Here is a 25,490-nt window from a genome sequence, read left to right as displayed (position 1 = left end):
TAAAAGTAGCCAATTTTATTCCAATAACATAAGCGCTAACACATAATTACTTTTCTCAAAAAGGTTACATATTTATGTGCTTTTTTAGTCAAATAAACAGATTTGTCCCCACTGTTGAAGTGTTTCAATAGAATCCAGAGTCTTGAGTGGCCCAGTTGGGTGCCTAAAAATGAATAAAGATTAGAAGAAATTACTATATTACCTAATACTTACTGAAATGTATAACACATTAAACAGTGGGAATGTTGCTAATAATGAAGGATACCCTATAAGGTTAAAGCCAAGTGTTCACATCCCTGACACACACACTGTAATTGAGTTGTACAGCTAGAGTCCTCCAAGCTAGTAGTTTCAAAAAGGAGAAGTTCTGGAAGATCCCAATATAAATATAGCAATAATTTCTCAGCTATAGTTTTAAAAGAAAGCAATGATACACAAGTTTCACCAAAACTTCCTATTAACAGAATAAAATGGTGCACCACTACCTGTCCAACTTCCACCAGTATTTCAGCCAAGCACTGAGGAAGCACAATAAAACTTATAATGTTTAAGCTCTTTTGCTGTGTAGCTTGTTCTGATTTTTGTTCGTGTTAAAGATGTACAGCTGGGCCTCAGAGCCACCCCCATTACTGTGCTGTTCTGCCTCACAGAGCTTCTCATATTGTAATATGGAGGGAAGCAAAACCAGATGATCTAGCCAATTTTCTCATTTTCACTGGTACTACTTGAAGCTTTCAATGACAACTACATTTTCTAGAATTTCACTTAACAGATTTAACAGTTAGGGTTTTGCACAATTCTTCCTCCATATTCCAATCTTGAGCATCATTCATTCTCCTTTCAATACCACATATACCCCTACAATACTTTTGAGTACAACTCACTTGGAAAAGTATTATAATTACTTTCATAAGTGTCACACTTCATAATCTGCCCTTTCCTAGTGGTGAAGGAGACCATTTAAAAGAAGCAGAGCAGCAAATGACAGAAACAGTTATGCAACAGAATAAAATCTAATGATGAAGAGAAAGGCTAAAAAAAAGCAAGAAGCACTGTGTTTGTGGTCACTATGTCATTTCCAACATAATTCCTAATATTAGAACTAGGAGTAGGCACACCTGGTGAATTAAGGCATAGTTTAAGAATTATTCTGAAAATTATCTCTTAAAAAAGGCAAGAATTCAGAAAAACAAAACTTATACTGACCTCAGATCTACCACTCTGATTCAGTTTCTTCTCAATGTTCATAGCCAACATTTGACTACGAAAAGACAAGCTTTTGGTCTTCTCAATCACTTGCTGATAAGGTGAGACTGCATTGTTGCCCATGACTACATGGCCCTAAAACCCAGCAAAGACAGAACAAATTTAACAATTGCTCAGCATGCAAGGATCTTTAATGCAATATTCTGCTTTCAGAACTTTCTCAGATCTTACAGACAAACACAAAACACAATAAATGAAATCCACTACAGTTTATCCAGGAACAGAAAGTTTTTGATTTCTATTGTTTTTCTTTGCCCATGAAGTAAAAGAAATTGAATGAAAAACTCAACAAATTCACTTGGATCCATCTGGCTTTAAAATGAAAAGAGAGCAGGTTTAGATTAGATTACTATGAGGGTGGAACAGAAAAACTGTGGGTGCTGCATCCCTGGCAGTGCTCAAGGCCAGGCTGGATGAGGCTCTGAGCAACCTGGTACAGTGGGAGGTGTCCATGCAGGGGGGTTGGAACTAGACAGTCTTTAGGGTCCTTCAACAAAAACCAGTCCATGACTCAATGTGCAGTCTTACCAGCTTGGAATCCAGTTTGGCATCCAATCGCGCATTCCGGATCAGATTGACAATCCATCTTTCTGCTTCTTCAGGAGTCATATTTAGTTTATCTGCCAACATACTAAAAGATAAACAACTTATTAAATGGCAAAATAAAATCTCTGATGTTGGTAAACATAACAAGGGACTATGGAATACAAGTCAAACCAATACAAAATATGGCACAGTCCAAGATTCAATAAATACTGCATAGCTGGGAAGCTTACTTTAATTGGACTGAAATGACTCAAAAATTACATACAGGCTCTTCTGCCCATCTCCCACCCCCACTGCAAATAAGAAATTCATATCCCAAAGCATATACTTACTCATTCTGAACTACACCACACTGCTTTTAAATCTTGACCTGCACAGTTTTCCTATGTTCCTATTAAACCTTGTCTACACAAACATTCTTGGAAAAACTGTCATTTAAGTAATTTCACTAATAACATAAAACCACCACCACTATTAAAAAAAAAAAGTCAACTGAACTGCTTTTATTCTTACTTAAATGCAATCAGCAGTCAAGAAAGTATAGATTACCTAGTAGAAAAAATATGTTTAATAAGAAAATTTCTCTCCAAAGTTCAGGAACAAGACCCTTGAGACAGAGCTTGGTATAGAAGATATGACAGATGCACTATGTTAGAACTTCTTGCAACTTCAAGGAAGGAAGGTGGGGGAAAACAGAAAGGAAAATTCTTAATCAAACAAGCACTCTTGTCCAGGAATAATTCCTCCTAATAGTGCTTCCTGTGGCTTTCCAGCTAACTCCTCCAGCTTCCTGCTGGCAGTTGGCTCATACAGGGCATTAGTAACACTCATTCTTCCATCAGCTTGCAGACTAAGGTAAGAAACATGAGGTAAAGGCTACAGGAATGACTAAAAAGCCAGCTGACTACACTGAGTTGCACAAGAGGTCAATTTCTCACCATTTTACAGAATCTTGCCTAAACATCTTTTTCTCCACCTGAAAAAGTGATTTTTTTCTTGATGATTATTTGCATCAAGTAACTACTTTATAACATACTTTATAACATCTACCTGACTGGACTTCTATGTACACTTCTTTATACAGTTGTCTCTCCTATAAGGTCTTGATCTCTTACCTTTCTCCCAACTATAAAGGCAAATTCCATTTTTTTCCACAGATAAACATGAAGTGAATAGGAAAAAAAAAAACCCAAACTAACTTAAAATACTGAACTTACACTGACTTCAGCAAAATAAGACAACAAATGGGTAACAAGTGTTTGAACTTGGCAAAATGAGGGGAAGTAAAACCCAACCCCAGTTGCTACTGTTCCAGTAGACCTTTTAATCTGAGTTTGAATGAGCAATTATAAAGGCAGAAGAGAGAAGAAGACATTAGGCATGGAAATTTTTGTGGAATTATTAGTCACCTGGACAGAACATGAGACACTTTAATACAAAAAAAGTACAATAATTTTATTACCCCCAATCAGTGATGTTAAGCATTTGACTTGAAACTAAACACATTTTAAACTGAAAGTACAAGGGGGTGAGTATAATTCTCACATTTCTCTTTTAAAAGCCTTTTAGTAAGATTTAGATAAAGTAAATTCCCTTCCAGATGACCACAAGAAAGGCTACTGCCACTACACTGGAGATCAAGCAACCCAGCTTTGGGATTACAGTGTGGAACCTCCATTCATGGAGATAGGAGGATTTACTTGTGCATTCCTGACTAAGCAGCATAATGGAATACTGCTGTGGGACCTGCTCAGAGCTGCAGCTGGGTTCACAGGATTAAACCAGATCACTTCCAATCTACAGCACCTACACTCTCCTTTTTCCTTATAACACAGTCCTCGTGTAATTAGAGGGTAAGAGGGCATACATGTCTAGAGAATCATTCCAAGCCAGAAACTATGAAGTACTTTGCATTTGTTACTAGCAAATAATTTTACCTTTTTCTATTATATCTACTTTTTCCTACTAGCTCAGCTGCTTGAGAAGTGGATTCTTTTCAACTAAAAAGTGTTTTGGAACAAACATACAATATATATGTAGCAACGCAACAGAAGTAACACTACACAAGTATTATTTTCCTGCACATGTACCTGGAAAACTTGAAAATCAGAGAATGAAAATGACAGAGTAAAAAGGATGTAAAATCTGTTTTATCTCATCTTGTAGCTTTGAGACTTACACAATGTTTAAATTTTAGTATAAAACAACTGACATTATTAGGTAGCAAGTATCTTCCACTGAATAAGGAGTAAATCTATTAAAAACCTAGAACTTTAACACATTTTTGACACAAGAGATGACCTTCCTCTAGCACTTGGGGCAACTGGATTCCCTCTTAAGAGTCTCTCCTTGCAGCCTACACTGAACCACCCAAAGTGCATGGATGTATAACATAGAGGTATTTTCCTGGTAAACTAACATACATGACCAAAAAAGTATTCTCTATCTTTCCAGAGCCAAAAGCACAGAAGATCTATCCTGATTACAATTCTGTAACAAACACCTATCTCCTATCACAGTTAGAACATGTATTTAGAACTCTTGAGATATAAAATAGAGCTTTTAGCTTCATTCAAGTTTGACAGCTGAAGTAATAGTGACACATTTAGATTTACAAATATGTATTAACATCACCAATATTAAGGAAAGGATGCAACACAATTTGTATTATAGGTTACCACTGTTTACAAAGATTCCTGATATAATTCAATAAAAATGAAGTCAATTATAATGAAATACTATTAAAATTTAAAGAATGGTCTACCATATCAAGTTAGAGTTAATTTCAAATGGCAGACTTTTAAATAATTTCTGTCCCCTAGTTTTAGAAGAAAATTCACTTATTTGGGTCATGCTAGGGCTCGTGTTAAGTTTTCATTTACTTAAAAGGCAAGCTGAATTCCCCACATGCTCATATATGAACAAGCCCATCTTATATAGTTTTCTTGTATGTGCAGTACAAAAGAAGAATGAAGCATATTCAGCTCTCCAATTAAATACAGGCATATCAAAGACTAAACTAAAACAGAATAACCATCTATTACTTCTGATAAACATGATATTTCAAACAGCAAACCAATCACAGGGTGATTTAGGATGTGCAAACTTCAAGTCACAACTGACAAAGCAAATATAAGGAAGTTTCCTACTGTTTTCAAAATCATTCTGAATAGCTAAGCAGTACTCATCAAGCACTGTGTTACAATCATTCAGTTTTTTGCTCCAGGATTAGCAGTGGAAATCACTTGTGAACAAGAAAATGCAAGAACAACGTCTCAGCCCAACATTCATTTCAACTGGCTAATTTCTTCAAAAGCAATTCAAATGCACTAAGAAATAATTATGAACCTAATTTAATCAGCTCAAATATAATCATTGTTACAGCTTGCAAAGAAATTTAAGGCTGATATCCATCATTAAACGCACAATGACCTACTGAGAACCACCTCATTACTGATGACTGATTCCATGTGCAATTAACTTAGGGGTATGTGGTAGAAATATCCACGTCACTCTGAGATAAATGTCTCAACTCCAAATCTATCACTTGCCTCAGAACACATTATAATGCTTATAAAGAAAGGACACTGCTACCTATATTTAGGAATTACTCACACATAACAAGGACAGCCAACTACATTTTCTATCATACCCGAAGTTGAAATATCACACACAGCACAAAAAATATGAACTATAAGTAATAAAAACAAAATAAATGGCAATTACCTACCACAAAATTTGACAGAGCTTGCAATTTTTGCCATAATGAATTATTGGTATGTTGCCCACAGTTTATCAATATCTTTTGAAACAAGACTTGAAAAATTCTTAACATACACACTGCAGAGTCTTTGCTCATTGACCGGAGTCAGGTAAGAGGAGACTTCTTAGAAAGCCATCTAGTCTCTAGTTAAAAAAGCTTAAACATCTAATTTCATTGAAAACTTGTGCTTGAAAATGTGCAGTGTTCACACCACGAAAGAGATTTCTAAGAAAGAGCAAGACACTATTGGGTTTTATGTTCCCCAGAAACCCATCTTTTAAGACCACTATACATACAGGGTTTTTTCTTTCTTTCCAAATACTTATTCAAACCCCCTTTATGCCTAACCATGCAGTACTTCTGCTTAAAGTGATTTTAGACAAAGCATTAGCCCTCTTACAAAAACAAATATTAAGTATGGAAAAGCTCTGCTCACAGAATGCAGTTCCATTTCCTATTAGGACTGTATGCTTAAACCCAATACATGAGAGCTGACTAAAATGCTCAAATTCGCTGTTTCCCTTCTACATCAAAGCCACTATTCTATTTTAAGCTGATACAAAGGATAAAAATTTTTCCAAAGGCAATGAAGACAAACATCACCCAGTGACTAAAGATTAAAAGTATTAAGACTCAGTCCTTTTTCCAACTATATCTATTCATAAAAAAAAGCAATCCTTCAAAGAAGTTGGCAGTATTAAGACAATTTTCTCTCAAATCCTTTCCTTTGAAATCAGGCAGTGTTAAATCCTTTCCTCAGAGGACTAGATGCACTCATTTGCTCTGGATACAAGCTAGTAAGAAGACTCCATTGAACTTGATCGATTCAACAGCCTTCATTTCTCCTGTCTCAAAGATCTCTGCACTGTTCTCTATGAGTGAGATTTTTATAGCATTCAGAGTTTTTCACTTCCTTCTTTTCAATTTAAGGATATGGAAATATGGGAAATGTGGGCAAAGGCCAAGTCGAAAGAGAACTCAAGCATACATAATATCATCCCATTTAGTGTTTTTTAAATATATATATATAAGAGGCATCAGAGCTGATTCATTTGAAAAACCTGTATTTATAAAATAAATCTGAATAACCAACAGACATATTTGCTAATAACAATTCTTACAGCTGAATCACTTTGTGTCACAGGGAATGAAATCCATTGTTTCCTATTTAATTAATGAAAAAGGCAATGTGATTCAATAAATTTCAAAGAACATATCTATAAGACACACATGGGTATCCGTAGCTACCAAATAAAAATAAATTTAAGCAGTTGTTGTATTTGCAGTTTGTATTTACTTAATATTAACACTCTATCTCAACATGTGGAATTGAGGCCCAAATGAGGTACTGCCACCAGGACTTCAGTGACATGGGGTATGAAAGTTAACATTAAATTCAGCAGAGATCCCACTTAAAACCATAGCAGTTTTAGCTTGAAAGTACTGCTTGTCTGGGGGGGGCTAGGGGTGATAGAGAAGGGTTGTTTTGAAGTTAAACACAATAATTAAATTCTGAAGTATAATTATAATTCAAGTACATCACATTAGATTTATAAAACTAGAAAGAATACTACGCAAATGAGATTTCAGTTAGGATTTTACCTGACAACTGAATACTTCCTGAAGTTTGCACTGTTTGTCAAACTGCCCTCCATGACTGATTTTCTGAACTGAGGAATGAAGACATTCTCTTACCCAATGCTGATGCACTGATGGATGCGACAGAAAGTCTCAAATATAAAGAGACGGGCATTCTCAATGAAGTCCTCAAGGCATGCCACTAGGAAGAAATCATTCACAAGCACCTGCATGTGGCAGCAGAAAGGGAACATGAGAGCAAACATGTGAGTAGAAAGGTACTGGCACACACTGCCAGTAAATAATGCCAATAACTACGAGCAGCCCACAGTATACCTAAAAACATTATTGCTATGTTCAAAGATGTGGCAAAAAAAGCTATGGACAAACTATTTTTCATTGTTCAGCATCCTACTAAATTTAAATTGCATGCTAAGTGATCACTGAGGTCTGACGCAAGACGAGAGTAAGGTTGCAACTCTACTGAAGGTCAAACTCTACTGCTGCCTTTAACTACTGAAGATACTTTCAACACAAAATTTGACTCCCCACTCATCTTTCACAACAAAAGGCAAATCTGAGCTTTTCTTCAAGCATTTCTCAGACTTTAATGGAACACCTGAAGCTCAGCCAAATGCATGATTACCTATTTGCTTCTTCTTCTAGAACTTCTTAAATATAACATTAATAACATTAAAGCTATATTCTTAACAGCAAGTCACATGTGTTACAAAATGAGTTGTCATAAAACCCAACACCACCCAATCATGAATTTAAGTTTATCAGAAAACGCTGGCAATGTAATCAAACACCATTGTGAATTTTAGAGGTCTTTACTTAAAGGAAAAGGAGTCTTATAAATATTTCAAGTCTTACTGTTTCACACTCTCTCAGCTTCTTCTGCGCTCCATCAAAATCAAAGTTAACATACAAGCATTCCACAAACTCTGTGATAGGGTCCCTGTATGTGTAGGATTCCTATAAAAAAATTGGGAACAACATCAGAAATCAAGGCCACGTGGTCGCTCACGTATTCCTTATAGTCTTAAAAAAATTAATAGTGGAAACAAGCCCATATATCACCTTAAAAAAAACCTGAACTTCCAAATTCCTCTTATAAAAAAGCTACATAAATGTGCTTCCTCCCTATAGTCTGGTAAAATAACCAGAGGCGTAGTTTCACCATCATTTAATGCTGCAACCTTTGGGCTAGGAAACTGTCAAAAGATTAGAGCTGTCTCTGTATCAAACCTCCAAATTTCATAAAATAAGATAGTCTTCCTAAATTCTGATTTCAAAGAGGACTCCAACACCAAATCCTTCCTACTTGAAACTGAATGATTATTTGATTTTCATAGACAACACAGCTAAGAAAAATGCTACTTTCTATACACTAATTACTTCCCATTATTTTGGTATTACAGAAGTACTCAACTTTCTCTATTACCAAGGAGAGATAACACTACATCTATATACAATTGTGTAAATTCAAGTGTAACAAACTTCCCTTAAGTGTTTCTAATGCATATTAGAAGACAGCTTAAATCACTATGTATCAGTATCTGCTTTAGCATACAGTAAAATCAACAGATTAAGGGAATTCCTAAGAGATATTTTTCTTTCTGGATCAGTTATTTTTTTCCTTCCCCAAAGAACTGTACTTACAATCTCATTATTTAGATTTAAAAATCAGTTCTATACACGTTTTCCACATCAGAATTGCACTTGTTAACCATTATTTGCAAAATGGTCTTCGAACGAGCGTCTCTCAATTTCAATAAACAGACTGCACACCTATCAGTTCAATACTTGCAAAGATGTTGCAAGTATAAACAATCTTTTACTGCTACTAAAGCAGCACCACAAGTTATTTCAAGTTTTATTTCTATAAAACCTCTACCACATCATCATTTAATATCATGAATCATACAGAGTTAGAGGAGTACTAAGAAATCTGATAGGCAATTTCAAAACCAAAGCCCAATTTGGTATTTTCAAAAGGAATACCCTAATGGTGGGCAAGATTAAACAAAAGCAAGAAGTTGTAACATATTACTTACTTCAAGTATTAGAAATTCATATTATATTAAAAGCTTGATGTTACAATCAGATTTTAGATAAAGATAAAAGCTGAGTCACAAGACTTACCACTGATTTATTGCTTATGGTACCTTTTGTGAGCACTAATGCTTAAAAACAGATTAAGTTGCAGCTAAAATGTGATCTTTGCATTGACTGTGCTTTGCACAGGTAGTTTCCCAAATGCCTGAAGTGGTTATAACTGACTACTAGCCTATAATAACTGCACTGTCATATTTATATATGTACACAGAAAGATACAATGTTTATTACAAGATTATCAAGCATTTGAAGTGCATTGGTTTGTATACAAGTTGTTGGGTGATTTCATATAAAATTCTGGGCCTTAAACCCCTGTTCACTGCTACCAAGCAACTCTTATTGCTCTTCTCTGTATCTCCATCCTCATGAGACTGTGACAACAGAACCATTTTCAAGAAAATGCATGTGAATTCAAATCAACACACACAATTCAGTGGTTTTGAAATGTAAGAAAGAACTCTTATTCATACAACAATTTACTGTACAGAGAGTTGAAAAAGAATCAGATCCAAAGCCACTTCACATCTCACAGAATTTTCAGCATTTAATAATTCAGAAAGTAAGAACAGCGTGCATACTCTACTGCATGCATGTGTACAAGCAGTAGACATGTACATGAAAGGAAAAAAAATTACACATTACTAGAAGAAGGTTATAATAAAGTCTTCTTAAAAAAAGGCAAAATATATCAGATACTGCAGTCCTTACCTGCTGAATAACCTTGACTAGATCTTTCAGCACTTGTCTACGTTTACGAACATCCTTATTTGTTATGACTGCAGTAGTCAAATATCTGAGGATATGTGGGCACATTGTCTGAATTGCATTGAGATACCTAGAAAGAAAAAAACATAGGTAAGATTCAAAACTCAAAGGTACACTGAAGTTTGCTGATGACACTAAAATGAGAGGAGCTCTCAACTCCTCAAAGGCAGAGAGGCCCTGCAGAGAGAGCCTAACGAAGAAGTCAGAGGGCTGGACAATCACCAACTGTATTAAGCATAACAAGGGCAAGTGTCAGATTCTGCATCTGGAACAGGGCAACTCTGGATCTATGTACAGACTGGGGAATCAGAGGCTGGAGAGCAGAAAGGGATCTGGGGCTCCTGGTCAACAACAAGCTGAATGTGAATCACGGTGTGTCCTGGCAGGCAGGGGGGCCAACTGTGTCTTGGTGGACATCAGGCACAGAATCACCAGCTGGGCAAGGGAGGGGATTGTCCTGTTCTGTTCTACACTGGGGCAGCCTCATCTGGGTATTGGTTGCAGTTTTGGGTGCCACAACATGACAAAGTATCAAGCTATCAGAAAACATTCAAAGGAGCAACAAAGAATGCTAGATCTACATATAAGTCAATCCTCTCACAAATAGATACAGTGTTTCAATTTTCATTTTTAGTCTGGGATTTAAAGAATCTTTTGAAATAGCTTTCTACAATTAGAATAGAACAATACCTTCACCCTGCAGCCCCAAGCTCAGCAAGCTTGCATATTTATCATTTGCCTTCAATTTGATTTAAAGACCCCCCCCAGATGGTACAATACAACTTACTGTGGCTGATAGAGAAAAAGGTCAATGATGTTGTCTCTCCCTTTAGGATGATTAAAAAACACGAACAAAGACCAGTGGATGAGCCATGTTCTTTGCTGAAGAGACTGCAGTGGAGAGCTGACAGACTAGGAGAAAATGTAACATTGGTTCTAGTCAAACACAGCACAAAGTTTGCTTGAATACTAATCCATGGAAACCTGTAATTGCCCAAAATTTTGTGATTCCACATCAGCCCTTTATAACTGCCATCATTGTCAGGCTGAGTTTGACCTCCAGCTTTTTTTGTCATCTCAATGATAAATCTACTGAAAGTTATAAGCAGAGATTTTATCTCTCCAAGACCACCATATCAACCTAAGTTACTTCCCTTCTTAACTCTGAATTCCTTGTATTCCCTCCTCAGATGTGATCTGAGTAACTACTTGGCTTTTTCACCTTTTCTGTTTTACTTCCTTTCTAAATCCTCACAAGACTTTTTTTGCCATAAACTCTCAGACAACGATGAAACTTTATAATCACTTTCAGCCAAAAAAAAGGTAATTATCTTTATTTAAACCTGCTGATAATGGACAAACAAGGGTTCAGCTCCAAGTACCTGTATTAGCTCCAAATTTCAACAGCATTTCAAACAGACTGCAAAACAACACATTGAGGACGAACTGAGATGGCAAGTAATCCTCACTCTGAAGAGCATGACAACAAACTGCTCTGATTAAATCCTAAAAAAACTCTTGGGAGTTTAATAAACAAGTCAAGTAGTCTATTATAACCATACAGAATCATAAAGACAACAAAATTACAGGAAGAAAAATTTTTAACACTAATTATCTGCCACACAGACAAAGAACGACTGGGGGACAGAAAACACCTGTTTTCTCAAGACTCTGGTTCAGGAAAGTGAAACTTTCACATCTCTGACATGGCCAGTGAAGCTCCACAAGCAAAGAGGAAGACTGAGAGGTCCCTAATCTCATCAGTTGCTCTGAATTAGTACTGCAGCCCCACTCACCCCTTAAGTTCTTGGTACTCATCTGAACTCAGAAGAGCTTTGTTAAGAAAGCTGAATTAGCTGAAAACTATTTCCAAATATAAGCTGATTGCAATATCTGTCAAAAGCACTGTCTTCATCAGATAAAGTGGTTTATTTACATGCATTCTATTCCTTCCAGCAGATGAATACTACAAGCATCTGAAATTTAAACAGCAGTTTCACACAATGATACCTCGGCCTCAAACACATCCTTAAGATTTTTTTGTTTATTGGAAATATATTTGAAAATGCAGATGAGAACCTAAGGTGTTAAGAGGCAAGCAATTTGAAAGAGAATGTTTTATTTCTTCACTAACATCCTTCGACTTTCCCACTGCCAATAAGAAAGTATCCAGTGAAAAGGTGGCAACCTATTCCTAAATAAGACTGCAAGTAATTTAAAATAAAACTTGAGTACTAACACCTCTAACCTCTCACCTTGCTAAGATGTCCAAGATTTTACTTACATTATTATCTATTGTCTCCTTTAGTCTTGTGAGATCTTCCATGGCTGCATCCCAATTCTGCATCAGGATTTCAGATGCCAGTTTTCCCCAAAGAGAACTCAACGCATTTCTGTCTGTTGCTGGAACCTATGTTCAACAATAACAACAAAGTCACACTCTTAGTATTTGAAATTATTGTTAAAAATTATTACTTACTTTTAAAATTACAAACAGTATTTTCTGGCAGTATTTTTCATTTACAAGATACCAATTTTGCATAGGCCTAACTCTCCAAATTAAGTAGGGTTTTTTTTCAGAGAAACAGTTTAGACATGGGAAAAAAACAAACCAGTAGTAAAATTTCTTAAACAGAAACTAGGAAATCCTGTCAAAAAAAGACAAAGATCTGTGCTGCTGCAGTTTAAGTTAAAAAAAAATTAAAAATGGCTGAGCACCAGATGACACACTGGTCCCAAATTTATTTTGGGTTTTCTTTTTTTGTTTCACCATTCAACAAAAGCTTCTAAACTAATAAAACAAAGTTATTACTAGGCAGGTTCCTAAAGAACCCATAATAGTAGATAACCATCTTCAAAAAGTTAGCATTCCAAACTCTTCCTGCTAATGCCTTGTTCAGAACTGTACTTGTTACAGCAATGTCCAGTGGAACTTGGCACCACTGAACCTGCTCCCTGGAAGGGTAGTTCTGAGGTCAAGCTGTGTTAGTTTTACACAGGAATGAGTTGCACTATGCCATTCACAATGTCAAATTCTGCTCTTAGACTGGTTACAATAGCTCTTTCACAGACTATGTTTCATCACACAGGGCTTTGAAACAAATCTTCTCCCGTCAGAATCAGTAACAAAAGTTTTACACTAAGCTATTATCAGCACAAAAATCAGTACTCCATTTTTTGAGGTTACTGACATACAAGAACATAATGCTATGCCCAGAAAAAAGGCATGAAGAATTAAGGACAGTTGCCCACAAACCTACTTCCCCTGTTGGCACATAAAAAGGACCTGTAACACTGAAAGTCACCTTTACCATCAAAATTTAGACTTATAATTCAACTCATTCATACTTTCTTCTGATTAAAGATACATTTCCCAATTTCTCTTCTTTAATTACAGTCAATTACAGAAATTTTTGTGGTTTACTCTAACACTATTTCAGAGAGTTAAGATTACTTTTAGACGGGAATACAAACTAGCAAGGAAGAGCATCAAGGTATGAACCACTCCATGTTTTCAACAGTCACTACACAAATTTATGAGATACTGACTTATGAGCAGTGTATCTTCCAGGCAACCCAGGTGCCAGTTTAGTAGATACTGAGTTGAGAAGGTTCACATGCTCTGTGCTGGTTCCAAATCACTTAATTAGAGGTAGCTGTTCACAATAACTGCTTTTAGGTACCACAGCTGTTCCAGCTACATTATTGGGATTTTCAAGCAGTTACCTTGAATTTCCATTTGTTAGTAAAGCAGCATATTCACTGACCACCAACAATAAATTTACTGTGCTGGGATTCTTACAGGACATCAAATCTTTATTCTCAAAATTCACTCCCACCAGTAACAAATGACATGAATTACAACAAGATGAAAAGAGTTGCTTCAGAGACAATGGATCTCGTTCAACATTTATCATCTGAGCTGTCTACATTTCATAGGGAGATGACTTATACTCTTAAATCCATCACAGAATTCAAGAGAGGACAGATCAGAGTTCAGATAAGAAGCTGGCAGTTCACTACTACCAGCAATTACATTCAACCCACCTGCAAGCTTTTCACTGCTGTTGACTACATCTGTGCACAAAATCAAGTATTCTTAAAAACAAGTATTCCCTTCATTGTACTATATAATTAAATGTTACAAGACACACAAATTCAAAGAACAATTCTGAGTTCTACTTGAAAATAATGGAATTGCTGAACCATAGTGATGATTATTAACCATTACTGTAAACTTTGGCATACAGTAATTGCCTCAAAAAGCTATGAAGTATTATATGCTAAGAATGACTATAGACAATTTACTGGTTTAAGTATTTCGCTGAAAATAACACCAAATAAACAAACCAAAAAAACTAAGCCCCAAACTAACAACCAGTGAAAACTTACCAAAACTCTAAAGAAGTAGAGATATTCTGCAGCTCCTGAGTAGTTACCACATTCATACTGGAATTTTGCATATCTGTAGAGTGTATCTAGGTACTCCTGCCTAAACTGAAAAGGAATACAATAAAAGCTTTTATTCCCTAGGAAAAAAACCCATGCTGTCACAAGCTCATTTTAATGGTAGAGTATAACTGGAAATCTGTAGCTTTTCAAAAGACATTGTACATAGGAAAAGACAATAGAAAACTATTATTTTCTCAATCCATGACATGGAATGAAAGTTTATACCAATACCAGAAAAAGGTGAAAACTTGCATTACAAAGTAAAGCCCATCTAAGTTACCAAGTTATCTTAGTTATCTAAGTTACTAAGCCAGCATTAATTTTAAGCTTTTTTTTTTTTTTTTGGTTGTAAAAATTAAAAGTTCAAAGGCTTAAATATGTTAGCATTAGGAATTCTACCTATTAGCTACATTGACAGGAGACAGGACAAAATGCTTGTCCATACTTGGTCAAAACACTGTCAGCTGTGAGGGAGGTTGGGTGGACATACATAGAACTGAATTCCAGCAGCTACAACACTTACCCCGTGCTTCTCAGCTAAATAGTCAAACAGCATCCGACCATCTCTATAATAAAAGGATAGAAAGCACTGTTTTTACAAAATAAATTGATAGCCACCATGCAACACCACACAATGCAACAGAATTTTAAAGGTAAAACACAAAAAAGTGAGCATGAATTTGATGTAAAATTCTTCCACTTGCTCAAAAGCAGCTGCAGTCATCTATTACTGTGTCATGCAGTTTTGAAATCTTAAAATTATTCAAATTTTAAATAATGAATGCCACCTTCAACAATAACTACAGTTAAGAAAGAATGGAAAGTTGTTTTAGATTTGATAGCATCCTTAGCTTTCAGTATGAAAGTTAAATTCTGAATTAGAGCTCTTCCCACTCTCATGTTCCAATTTCAAAGCAGTTACTCTAGACAACCTTGGTTTCAATAGGAGATGGGAAAAATGGCAAAGACTAAAGTAAATAGAAGTAGAACTTATCCTGCTAGCACTGAGACAAAGTGGGTCTCTACCACAGCCAATAAGTGCAGAACACAGAACCATAAATCATAATCATACTATTAAGTTCTTAACTTCTATATTCATGTGATCACATCTCTGAAGACTGTTTTTTATTTAACATTAATACTAAAAGAACAAGCATTATTACATATATCAAAGAGAAGCTTAAGCCTCCAGGAGGCAAGCTGTAAATTCCCTGAGACAAAGATACAATAAAAATGGTATGAGAGAGAATATTTTCCCATTTACTCTGAAATCAACCGACTGCAAAAATTTGAGTTTAATTAGAACTTCTAGTACAAGATTCTACAGGGAAATGGCAAATTGCCAAGTGAGTCAAGAATGACAATCCTCAATCATACCTCTGAAAACAATTAAATAATCTCATGGATTTGCTACAGTAAAACATACTTTGAGGATGAGGAATACTGCCTATCACTCTCTGTAATTTTTAAGTCAATGTCCTCCAACAGTTGCTTAGAGTAGTAAAATGTTTTTGGTTATTCTTGAAAGAACTTCTACCTGCAAAATCTCCTTTACTCTTTTTCTCCCAGAGCTAGGTATTCCAAACAGTGCCATCATGGATCAAAAGTCATGATCTAAAGTCCCAATAATATGCAGCTATCTGAATTTGATAGAGATTTAAAATCACCAGCAGAAATTCCCAAAAGAATCAGAACTTGTTTCTACTATCTTCAGCACACTACTCAGGCCTAGACAGATGGGACATATTTCAGCCCAATTCTACCTATTACTATCTAACCCCAATAATCTGGATTAGAACTACTCCTGAGCCAATAACCAAAACCAGAACTTCTGAGCTGTGAAGTTTCCAGATATTTTACAAACACAAATCACATATCAGTTCTAAACCAATACTTGCTGCAGATGAGTAGTAGGGCTAATATTCTATAGCATTAGGCAAGTTATATTCCATGCATTTATTGACTATATTGTCTCTCTTGCTCCCAAACAAGGCATTTCCAATTTGAAGTCCATACTATTGACCAACTTTTGTGAATCAAAATCAAGTAACAGCATACTCCCCACGAAATGCTGGTATTTTAGTAACATTTTTCTAGGCTAATTATTATTATTTAAAAAAACTGGCTAAAAGCAAAGCAAGAATTGGACAAGACCTCTCTATATTCAATTAGATTTGAATCTAATTGAACATCTAGTGTTTCTAATTGAATCTAGTTTTAAGACAGGCTCAATTGCCATAGTAACTGAGACTTTCCCTTTTAACGCTATATCTATAAAAGCAAATGACTCCTGGCTTTGCATAATCACAAGTCATAAACAAATGCAATTCCTTTTTCTTTATGTAGTTACCTGACATGAACATCCATTCTGAAATCAGATGCAAAGGCAGTTTACTTGGTTAAAAATGGCTTTACAGCAGGAGCTTAAAACCAGGAGCTCTGATGGTATCAGGATAGAAAATAAACTTATCCTGACGTGCTGTAAAGCTAACAGATTTCATGATTCCTACTGACATCTTGCTTCATGTGTGCTTTGAGACATAATACACTGCACCTCAGAATTTCTGCACCGACCAAAATCTAAATTGATCTATAACAAATTATGAAAACAATGCAAAGAGTGGAACAAAGAACACAGGCAAGAAAAAAAGGATGATAATGTGTATTTTAAACAGAGTAGATTTTAATCAAGTTCTTCTCCATTGAGGGACCCATATTCTTCAGGAAGTTTGTTCATAAAAAAAAGGTATATTCATACAGAAGATTTCTGCGAACTAGAAAGAAGAGTTTGTACATTCAATACTGTTCTAAGAAATCCCAGAAGCAATGTTACAGTCTTCCTAAAGTTACAGTATCAGCGGATGCACAAAGCTTGCCAACAATAAACCCAAGTACAGGCTTCACCTGCAAATTCAAGTTAAGCCATAGGTTCTCTGTCTCAGACAGTATGCTCTATTTAAAATTTTAGGGCAGGTAAGGCTGAAGAAGGGATCCAATTATTATTCCAGTTTTCCAGACACATTTACAAGAGCAGTAAGAGTGATTCCTATCTAAAGGAAACAAGGAGTAATTTATGCCAAACAAATACCTGCCCACCTCTCTGCTGAAGGCAGAGTTACTCCTCAGTGACTACAGCTGAATTCTTTCCTACAGAGCCCAATTCAAGCTTAACCATGGTGAAACTTTGATAGATCTTAGATACAATGTGCAGACAAACTCATTCTACTTTAATTACTTCCCATAAGAAAATTAAAAAAAAAATTGGATGCATCTTAACAAGACTTGAGCACAACCTTACACCAACAAGTTGGAACAGTTTGGGGGTGGAGAAAGTAAGCAGGAAAAGGACAGAAGACCCTGAAGAAATATGTGCTCTGAGGATGAAAGGATGGTCATCCACCAGGCCTCCCAGACTAATATGACACTCCATAACCTTTTCTGGAAGGCAGAAAAGAAAATATTAACTGTTTCATCCTGTATTTTCCCTCAAAAAACCCTAAAGCCGATCAAAGCCAAACAAAAATTAACCTGTGATTGGACTGCACTGGATGATGACTGTCACTTGTAACAAGCTGATTCACAAACATTAAAACAATAGATGTCTTTTGCACAACAGGGAAAAGCACTGAAAAGAGTAAACTGTGTCCAGGAATTTCACCTACCTGACCACAAGCACTATTTAAATACTATATGAAAATAAAGTCTTTCTTGCAGTTACTACACAGAAAGCATTCCCAGCAGCAACACCTGAGGGGTACCAACAAGCCATCCTGACAAATTATGTTAGAAATTACCTAGTGGACTGCATTTGCCTCGTAGTCTCTGGATCCTCAAACATCTTGACAATAGGTTCTGTTTCAGCTTGAAGCTGCTTCAGCTGTGCAACAACAGTCGTTCTCTTCTCACGCAAAGCTGAACACAAACAAAAAGACTTTATTATAATGCTTTAAGTTTTTACATGAACCAGCCTGGTGCTGACACTTGCACACATGGTGCTGACACTTGCACACATCTTCCCAATTCCTACCTCACCTGTCCTCAAACCCAGCTGTGTATAGCTATTCTGTAACTTAGTAAAAACTCCTAACATTTGGTTCTTTTCCTCCTGAGTGGAGGCTGCCAGAGAGCGGGTACAGCTGGAGCAGAATCTGTATTAGACAAGGTCTCTTCAGGCTTCCATTAAGGGAGAAACAACCTTTAACTAAGTTCACTTATTCCAAATAAACTTGTAAAAAAGTAAACAATCCAGTGATACCACGAAGATTAATTTTCTTCTGACTGATGATAAGGTTCTGAAAGAACAATTAGAGCATACTTAACTAAAAATTGGCAGAAGAAACTTCAAGCAGCTCAAACTGCAAAATTACAATTTTGAACACTCTGTGCTTAATGAAAACATTTTAAGCCCTTTACAAAAAACTGTTAGGAAATTCAACTAAGAGTTTTTGGGTGATTATTTTACACAGACCCCAAATTCCTCACCAAGTGCTAGTAACACAATAAAATGAAGACTTAAAATTTAGAAAAGTGTACACATTAAAAAAAAAATAAAACAGAAAGAACACCCTGACATTGGCTATGTGAAACACATGGGATCAGAGAAGACAAGACTAAATCCCAGGATATAAATGCAGGAAACTGTGAAAGTGAGCCACGCACCAGAACACTCAATGCCATGGTGAACAGAGTCAAGATTTCTTTCATGATTTGACTACAGAGATATTTGAACAGGACATCCAAGGTGGCTAACACCATAATGGTGACCCAACCTAAATATGAGAACAACTTGCCTGACAGGAAGTGTTCCAACAAGGAGAAATTATCTCCACCTGCAGTTGACTCTTGAGATTATAAAACAGGAAGAAGAAACAGATGAAAGTAAAACATTCAGTTGACTTACTAAGAATACGAAAATGTTTTCCTGCGACATCTCCTGGGTGTGTGATTGTAAGTTGATCTCATGGAAGACAAGACAAAAGCAACTATAAATCGTGCAGGGACATTTCTAACTGTAACTGTGTAAGTGAACTTAGTTTTAAGTACTTTAAACAGTGGAAAAGGACAGGGTAAGCTTCTAATGATGCCAGCAATTCCACAAGTAAGAACCACCTGTCCATGCACACATTCTGATAAGCGCTGCTACAAGAAGATGACACATACCAGAAAGATCTCAGAATTAAGGCCTTTGCATAGGAAGCTGTGCAAGCAAGCACCCTGAACAATGTGTGAAAGAACTAGCTCTGCTTATGTTAATTGAATAAAAGCCACACATCAAACAACAGTAAGTCATTATTAAAAAAAAAAAAACCCAAAAAAACCCCAAAAAAACCTGCCAAAATGGTAAGGTAGAATCGTAAGAGATGTAGTGTTTTTCTTATAGTATTTTCAAACAAGCGTGGAATTTCTGATTTTTCATGAAGGCAGAACTCTCCAAGGGAGAAAATTCATTCAACTTTCTTGCAGCTGTGACCTTATGAAGTTATACTCTGAGACAATCTGCTTAAGTAACTGGCTATGATGAGAATTCTGAAGACATTTGGAGTAGTTACTTTGTGGAAGTCTGCTAGAGTTGCTATTCTTGTCTTGCTTACTTCTTGAGTATTTTACTCCTTAATTACTACTGCTAACAGTAATATTCAACAGTTTAAAAAGGCAGAAGCAGGGAAAGAAAGAGGAATACCTATTCAGCATTGAGATTTTTTTATAGCCTTGATGCAGCCTGACTTTTTTGATCAGTAGAACTGTTAAGTAACCTAAAGGTGAAGCTATTAATACAACTGTTTCTGAGATGACAGAAGTGAAACCCCCTGGTTCTCACTACATGTCACAGTACACATGCCCATAACAATGCCCACCTAATGCTAGCACAGACTCAGTCAGAACACTGACTCCCATGTCCATTCTCCTCTTCCAAAGAGAAGAGTGGCCATCTCTGCAGCTTCAAGAGCCTGAAAAGAGCAAGACCCAGAGGAAGAAAGCAACAGCACCCAAGTCTCTTCCTCTTAAGATGCAGGCAAAAAAGACTGTCATCCCAATAGCTAAGAAAAAGGTGAGGAATTCACCAACACGAAAAACAGATGGAGAAATAGGAAGGCAGTGGATATTGAAAGACTAGGTCAGGTACAAAATGAAACACACAACCCATTAAAAAATGAACTGGGAAAAAATGATTAAAATTAAAACACCCCTGAAGAATGGAAATTAGACAAAGCTAGATTACCTATTTTCTCCCCATTCCCAAATGCTCCTCCAGATGATAGAAATTTAAGTAGTAAACAGATAATTTATCAAAATCATGGATAAAATAGTAAAAGATCGCATTCATTATAATCTTAAATTTATTTTCTCCTAGAGAAGCAGCAATTCTTATTTTGCCAAAACTGAGGAAAACACACGTTTTAAGAAAAGTCTCTCAAACTCTAAAAATCAGCCACAGTCAGATAAATTAATGGAATTACCTAGAATGCAACTCTAGTCTTGACACACTGGATGCTTTAAAGAAAGTCACCAAATAACACCAAATCATTATGCAAGTGTTTGAGAGATGAAAAGCTACTACACCTTCATTAGTTGCAGTGCAACACCTTTAAAGTACTTGAAATTACCAAATCAGCATTGAAATACTTAAGAGGTCACTCAAAGGTTAAGTTCCTGACAGACCAACAAACCCAAACTTCTCAGGATTAGGGCATTCTGTTTTTCTCAGTATTGTGCATCCTTTTGGTAACCCAAAGTTAAACAGCACTCCAGCTGCCGTACACAACAAGCAATTACCACCAGTTATTTATTATGTTAGACAGAAAAATTGAAAAACAAGCTTTACATATAAATGAGCAGCTTACCATGAGGAATTTCATCAGAATAAAGATTTTTGTACACATCCATAGCAAAATCCACCATGTTGGTATCACTAAGGAGATCCAGTTTTCCTTGGAGCAGCTCTTTTTCATTGTATATCTGAAACAGCAATTATTAACAGATTCATCTGAATAGTGTTGAAGTTTCAATTCATATTGTGTATTACTTTTATGGCACAGTTTATGGACTTCTGTACAACTGAATTGTTTTAAGTATCAAATCTCACTGCTCTACCATTAAGAGTACTTACTATAAAACCTCTCTGCATTTTCAGTTTTGACAAAATATCAAATATTTCCTGCTATCTACCAAAATAGGTACTTCAAAAGCTAATTAGAAGTCAAGTAACTATTACTAGTCTCTTAAAATAAACAGTAATTCCTATTGCAAAATTACACACATTTTAAAAATTAAAGAACCTTAATCATACTTTTCTTTCAAAGTACTGAATACCTTCCACAAAATAAAATGCTGAACAGTGAGGACTAGTTAAATTACTTAAAGTGGATTTCAGAAGAGATATACAGGATTAAACTCACAATTTAATTGTATGGCAAATTATTCTTAAATATGTTGCTAGGTCTATAGCATAAAAACAAGTTTAGAGTAGCTATGTAATCAAATATGTACTTTTAAACTTTTCAAATTCATATTCCACAATTTATCAGTGAGTTGCAAACTGCTGTTAGACGTTGAAGATGTAGGCGAAGGCCAAATCCAGTAGATTCCTCAAAAACTTATTTGCACAAGAGCCGTATTACAACTCACCATGCCACATTTGAGGACATCTCAGATACAGAATCTGTAAAAGTTTAATTCAGCTCTGAATATTGTGTTGTTCAAAACTTAAACCACAAAATTAACTGTTTAATTAACTTCAGCTGACATAAAAATGCTTATGCACAAATGCCCCCAAGACGAGAGGCATTAAGCAAACTCCCCATGCTAGAGACATGACAGCTGGCAAGGCCAAGTTAGCAAGCACGGTTCAACAGTTCCTATCTGAAGGCTAAAATAACACCTACTTTAAATTTAAAACTCACATAACTTTACACATTTCGCTCCCATTTTAAAATAGTTTATACTGATGAGTTTAGTCTAAAGTATGTGAAGTACTCATCTGAGGTATCCTCCAGCATTGCTATGCTCTTTGTAGCAATATAACTTAAAAATATACATAAGAAGACCCACAAGGGATAACTCCAGAAGGGATCTATATTTGTTTCCGACACAAATTCGTGATGACATGGGTTTCAAATTAAAATTAGTCAGTATCACTGGCCTAACCCCACAGACCGCCCAGAGAGCCGGCTGCGGGGCTATCGAGGGTGTCCCACGCCCTGGGACTGCGGCTGCAAGGGAGAGCTTTGACTTCTCCTTTCTCCAAATATAGGTAAGAGAAAGATACTACGCCAAATCCGAAGAAGGAGAAAGTGCAGGAAGTCCATGCTGCCTCGCAAGCGAGGGGCCGCGGCGCTGCGCGGCGTGATCAAGGAGCGGCTCCCTCAGGCCTCCTCTCGGCTCTGCTCCCGTTCCCGTCCGGGCAGCCCCACACGCTTCGCCCCTGGACTCACGCAGCACAGGAGCCTCGAGCTCCTCCCTAGGTAAGCTCCAAATCCCCCACGGGCCGCGCCCGGCCCGCGCAGCGCCCAGGCCCACGGGACGAAGCCCCGGCCGCGGCGCACCCAGGCCCACGGGAAGCACCGGCAGCTGGCAGCAAGGCCTACCACCTTCCCGCTCCCACAGCCAGCTTCCCCATCCTTAGGAGAGACACGCACCTCCTTGACAGAGAGGAATTCCAGCAGCGGGAAGACCAAGTGCCGGTCCAAAAAGTGCGCGATCTTGGTAGTCAGGTCGTACTCCGCCATCTTGGAGCCGGGACAGAGGAAAGGCAGAGGCGTGACGCGGCTCTTGTGGGCGCTGCGCCTGCGCGGCCCCGCCCCCAGCGGCGGGAAACCGGGGCCTGCGCACTGAGCGCCCCGGCCAGCAGCCAGGGATGGGGCAATGGCCGCGCCCTCCCTTTCCCCTCCCCTCTCCTTCCCTTCCCCGCTCCGGCGCCCGGGCCGCTCCGGGGCCGCTCCGATCGCGCGGTGTGGGGGCCGCGCTTGCGTGGGGTGAAGGCGCCGGTGGAGCGCGTGAGCAAATGCTCGGCGACACTTTGGGCACCCTGGGTCAGAGTGGGATTTCGGAGGGGTGAACATCTCCTGAAAGCAGCTGTGAGCTGTGAGTCCAGCCCCCACACCTTGTGCGTCGTGCGTGAGCTTGACTTGATCTCGGTCTAATCTGGTAGTGAGAATCTGAAAAGGGGTCTAAACTGTCCTTGGCACCAAGTGAAAAGTTTGTTAAGGGTTGGTCCATGTTGGCCATGTTTCCAAGCTCTCCGTGGCAAGATTGTGTCACATGTGATGGAAAAAGGCTCCCAGATGGGGAGCTGCTGAACAAGGGCTTACACAGGCAACTCCAAGCAAGTGCAGAAATGTATTTGCTGAGTTTAGCAACAGAAATGGAAGAATCAGTAATACTGCTGATAGCTTGCTTATAGCTTCCTTATAGCCATTGTAAAGAAGCATTGGTACTGGCTGCCCAGAAAAGTGCTTGAGTCCCATCCCTGAAGGTATTCAGAAAATGTCTGGATGTGGCACTTAGGGACATGGTTTAATTGTGGACTAGATCATAGAAGTCTTTTCCAATCTAAATGATTCTGTGATTCACCGTGTTAACTCATCAGAAAGATAAAAGGTTTCTTTTCCTGTTACACTTTTTAAGTTTTCTAGTGATTTTTGTCAGGACACACAGTTGAGTTCAGTAAGTCAAGCCTCCTCTCTTCTCATAAAGCATGACTAAAACCTTTGTCATTAACAAACTTTTCCTTTCATGAGCAGAAGCATAATAATTTGTTTATGTGATTCACATAACTACAGACTATGTCTACGGTAGCTACAATAGTTGTTCATGTGGAATAGCAAGTTAGTATAGTTATAGTACAGGTTAATTTTAGACTTGGATGGTTTGTTTTAAATGTAAATGAGAGGTGAGCAATAAGAAGGTCATAACACTTATTAAGCCATTATTCAGGCAGCTAGTGATGTTCTCCCCACCTTAACAGAAAGATGTAAAGGCTATAGAATTAAGGATGTGACAGGCTGGTTTCTAGAGGTAAGACTTCATTGTATCTTAATGATGCCCTGTAAGGGAAAAATAGTATGCAGTGTGAATGAAGTAATTCTTCACGTGACACTGAATTGTTAACACTTCCATATAAGTCTGTGATATGTGTAATTTTGTATTAATAATATCTTTCTAAGAACATAATCTGTGAGAAAGAATCCCTTTTGATCTGCAAGATAGGTTAGTATTTTTCATAGTAGTTGTAGATACTGTTTACCTTGATATCTACTTATCACTGATGGCATAGATAATCTCTAATGGTGAAAATTATCCTCCTGTATTATTTTTCCCATAATAACAGTGTGGATTTTACCAAGGCCTGTTCAAATTTGCCACTGGTTTCTCCTCATGACAGTCAGATTACAGAGCTGCCAGTGGAAGACCATCAGCACTACAAAATGCTAAAGCATCCCAGGCCCTGTACAGTGCTTGGTTTTAGCTGATGAATTTCTTTCTGCTAGAAATAGGTACAGTAATGAGTGAAAAGGTGTCAAGAACTAGCTGGGGAGAGCCTTGTAGAGAAAGACCATAAGACTTAAAACAATACTGTGCCAAGGCAAAATATCAGGAAAACTGTTTTAAATTCCTTCAGTGAAACATACACTGTGCTGAGGATTACTGTTTTAAGAAGAGGATGTTTAACTGCTTTGGCTGTATCATCGGGTGAGGTATTCACCCTCTTGGTAAAATTTTTGTAAAATATATTTAAACTTTCATGGCAAAACAGTCTTAGCCAGTCTTAAATGAATAACAGGAAATGTGAGTTTATTTTGAACTGTTTTGAACTGTTGCACAGACACCTGACTGAGGAATTATACAAAGCATCGTACCTCTAGGCCAAATTTCATTTTTGACATAGAACAGGCTTGGGGCTGAAGTCCTCTAACCTAATGAAGTTCTTCCCTTCTAGAAATTCTGTATATAAGGTTCTTAGCACCAAAGTATTTAAGATTGCTATTTTGGCTAATGAAAT

The 25,490-nt window shown here is 37.2% G+C and overlaps 2 protein-coding genes and 1 long non-coding RNA gene across 9 annotated transcripts in view; 1 reads left to right on the top strand and 2 right to left on the bottom strand.

Moving 5' to 3' along the window:
* On the bottom strand, positions 1-23,285 carry EIF3E (eukaryotic translation initiation factor 3 subunit E). Of its 3 annotated transcripts, XM_054643249.2 has the most exons (14): positions 23,128-23,226; positions 22,118-22,151; positions 21,334-21,448; positions 18,286-18,403; positions 15,015-15,057; positions 14,432-14,536; positions 12,324-12,449; positions 10,827-10,951; positions 9,983-10,109; positions 8,030-8,131; positions 7,271-7,380; positions 1,795-1,897; positions 1,207-1,341; positions 1-163 (listed from the first exon to the last, which is right to left on the bottom strand). In XM_054643249.2, the coding sequence occupies exons 2-14, from the start codon at positions 22,118-22,120 to the stop codon at positions 125-127; spliced, it is 1,251 nt and encodes a 416-aa protein (XP_054499224.1). In that variant the 5' UTR covers positions 22,121-22,151; positions 23,128-23,226; the 3' UTR covers positions 1-124. The 3 variants fall into 3 exon arrangements, with proteins under 3 accessions (XP_054499224.1, XP_054499147.1, XP_054499302.1); XM_054643172.2 differs by lacking the exon at positions 22,118-22,151 and having other exon boundaries at positions 23,128-23,285; XM_054643327.2 differs by lacking the exons at positions 8,030-8,131; positions 22,118-22,151 and having other exon boundaries at positions 23,128-23,285.
* LOC143695361 (uncharacterized) lies at positions 17,153-18,275 on the bottom strand. The gene is made up of 2 exons (XR_013184486.1): positions 17,785-18,275; positions 17,153-17,265 (listed from the first exon to the last, which is right to left on the bottom strand). It is a non-coding gene; the product is annotated as an uncharacterized LOC143695361 (long non-coding RNA).
* The window catches only part of LOC143695356 (uncharacterized), a 55,327-nt gene continuing 52,476 nt past the window's right edge, over positions 22,640-25,490 (top strand). For 3 of the 5 annotated variants that reach the window (XR_013184474.1, XR_013184473.1, XR_013184481.1), the window contains exon 1: positions 23,285-23,572. Coding sequence is in view for 1 of the 5 variants with exons in the window: in XM_077186929.1 (XP_077043044.1) it covers positions 22,796-22,953 (158 nt within the window). In the remaining 4 variants the exon portion in view is untranslated. Of the gene's footprint in view, positions 22,743-22,764; positions 22,954-23,284; positions 23,573-25,490 lie in introns of those variants that run through there. The other 2 variants (XR_013184485.1, XM_077186929.1) reach the window with 2 other exon arrangements.

The sequence above is a fragment of the Agelaius phoeniceus genome, chromosome 1 (assembly GCF_051311805.1).
Source record: "Agelaius phoeniceus isolate bAgePho1 chromosome 1, bAgePho1.hap1, whole genome shotgun sequence".
In the NCBI taxonomy this organism is placed as follows: domain Eukaryota; kingdom Metazoa; phylum Chordata; class Aves; order Passeriformes; family Icteridae; genus Agelaius; species Agelaius phoeniceus.
This window is presented reverse-complemented; position numbering and strand designations above follow the sequence as displayed.

Bases quoted from the DNA above. Each gene is read 5' to 3' on its own strand.
- EIF3E (XM_054643172.2), bottom strand. From the start codon at position 23,217: ATGGCGGAGTACGACCTGACTACCAAGATCGCGCACTTTTTGGACCGG. The intron at 21,449-23,127 runs GTGCGTGTCTCT...TTGCTGTTTCAG, and splicing joins AATTCCTCTCTGTCAAGGAG to ATATACAATGAAAAAGAGCT. The intron at 15,058-18,285 runs GTAATTTCTAAC...CTTTTATTATAG, and splicing joins AGGCAAATGCAGTCCACTAG to AGATGGTCGGATGCTGTTTG.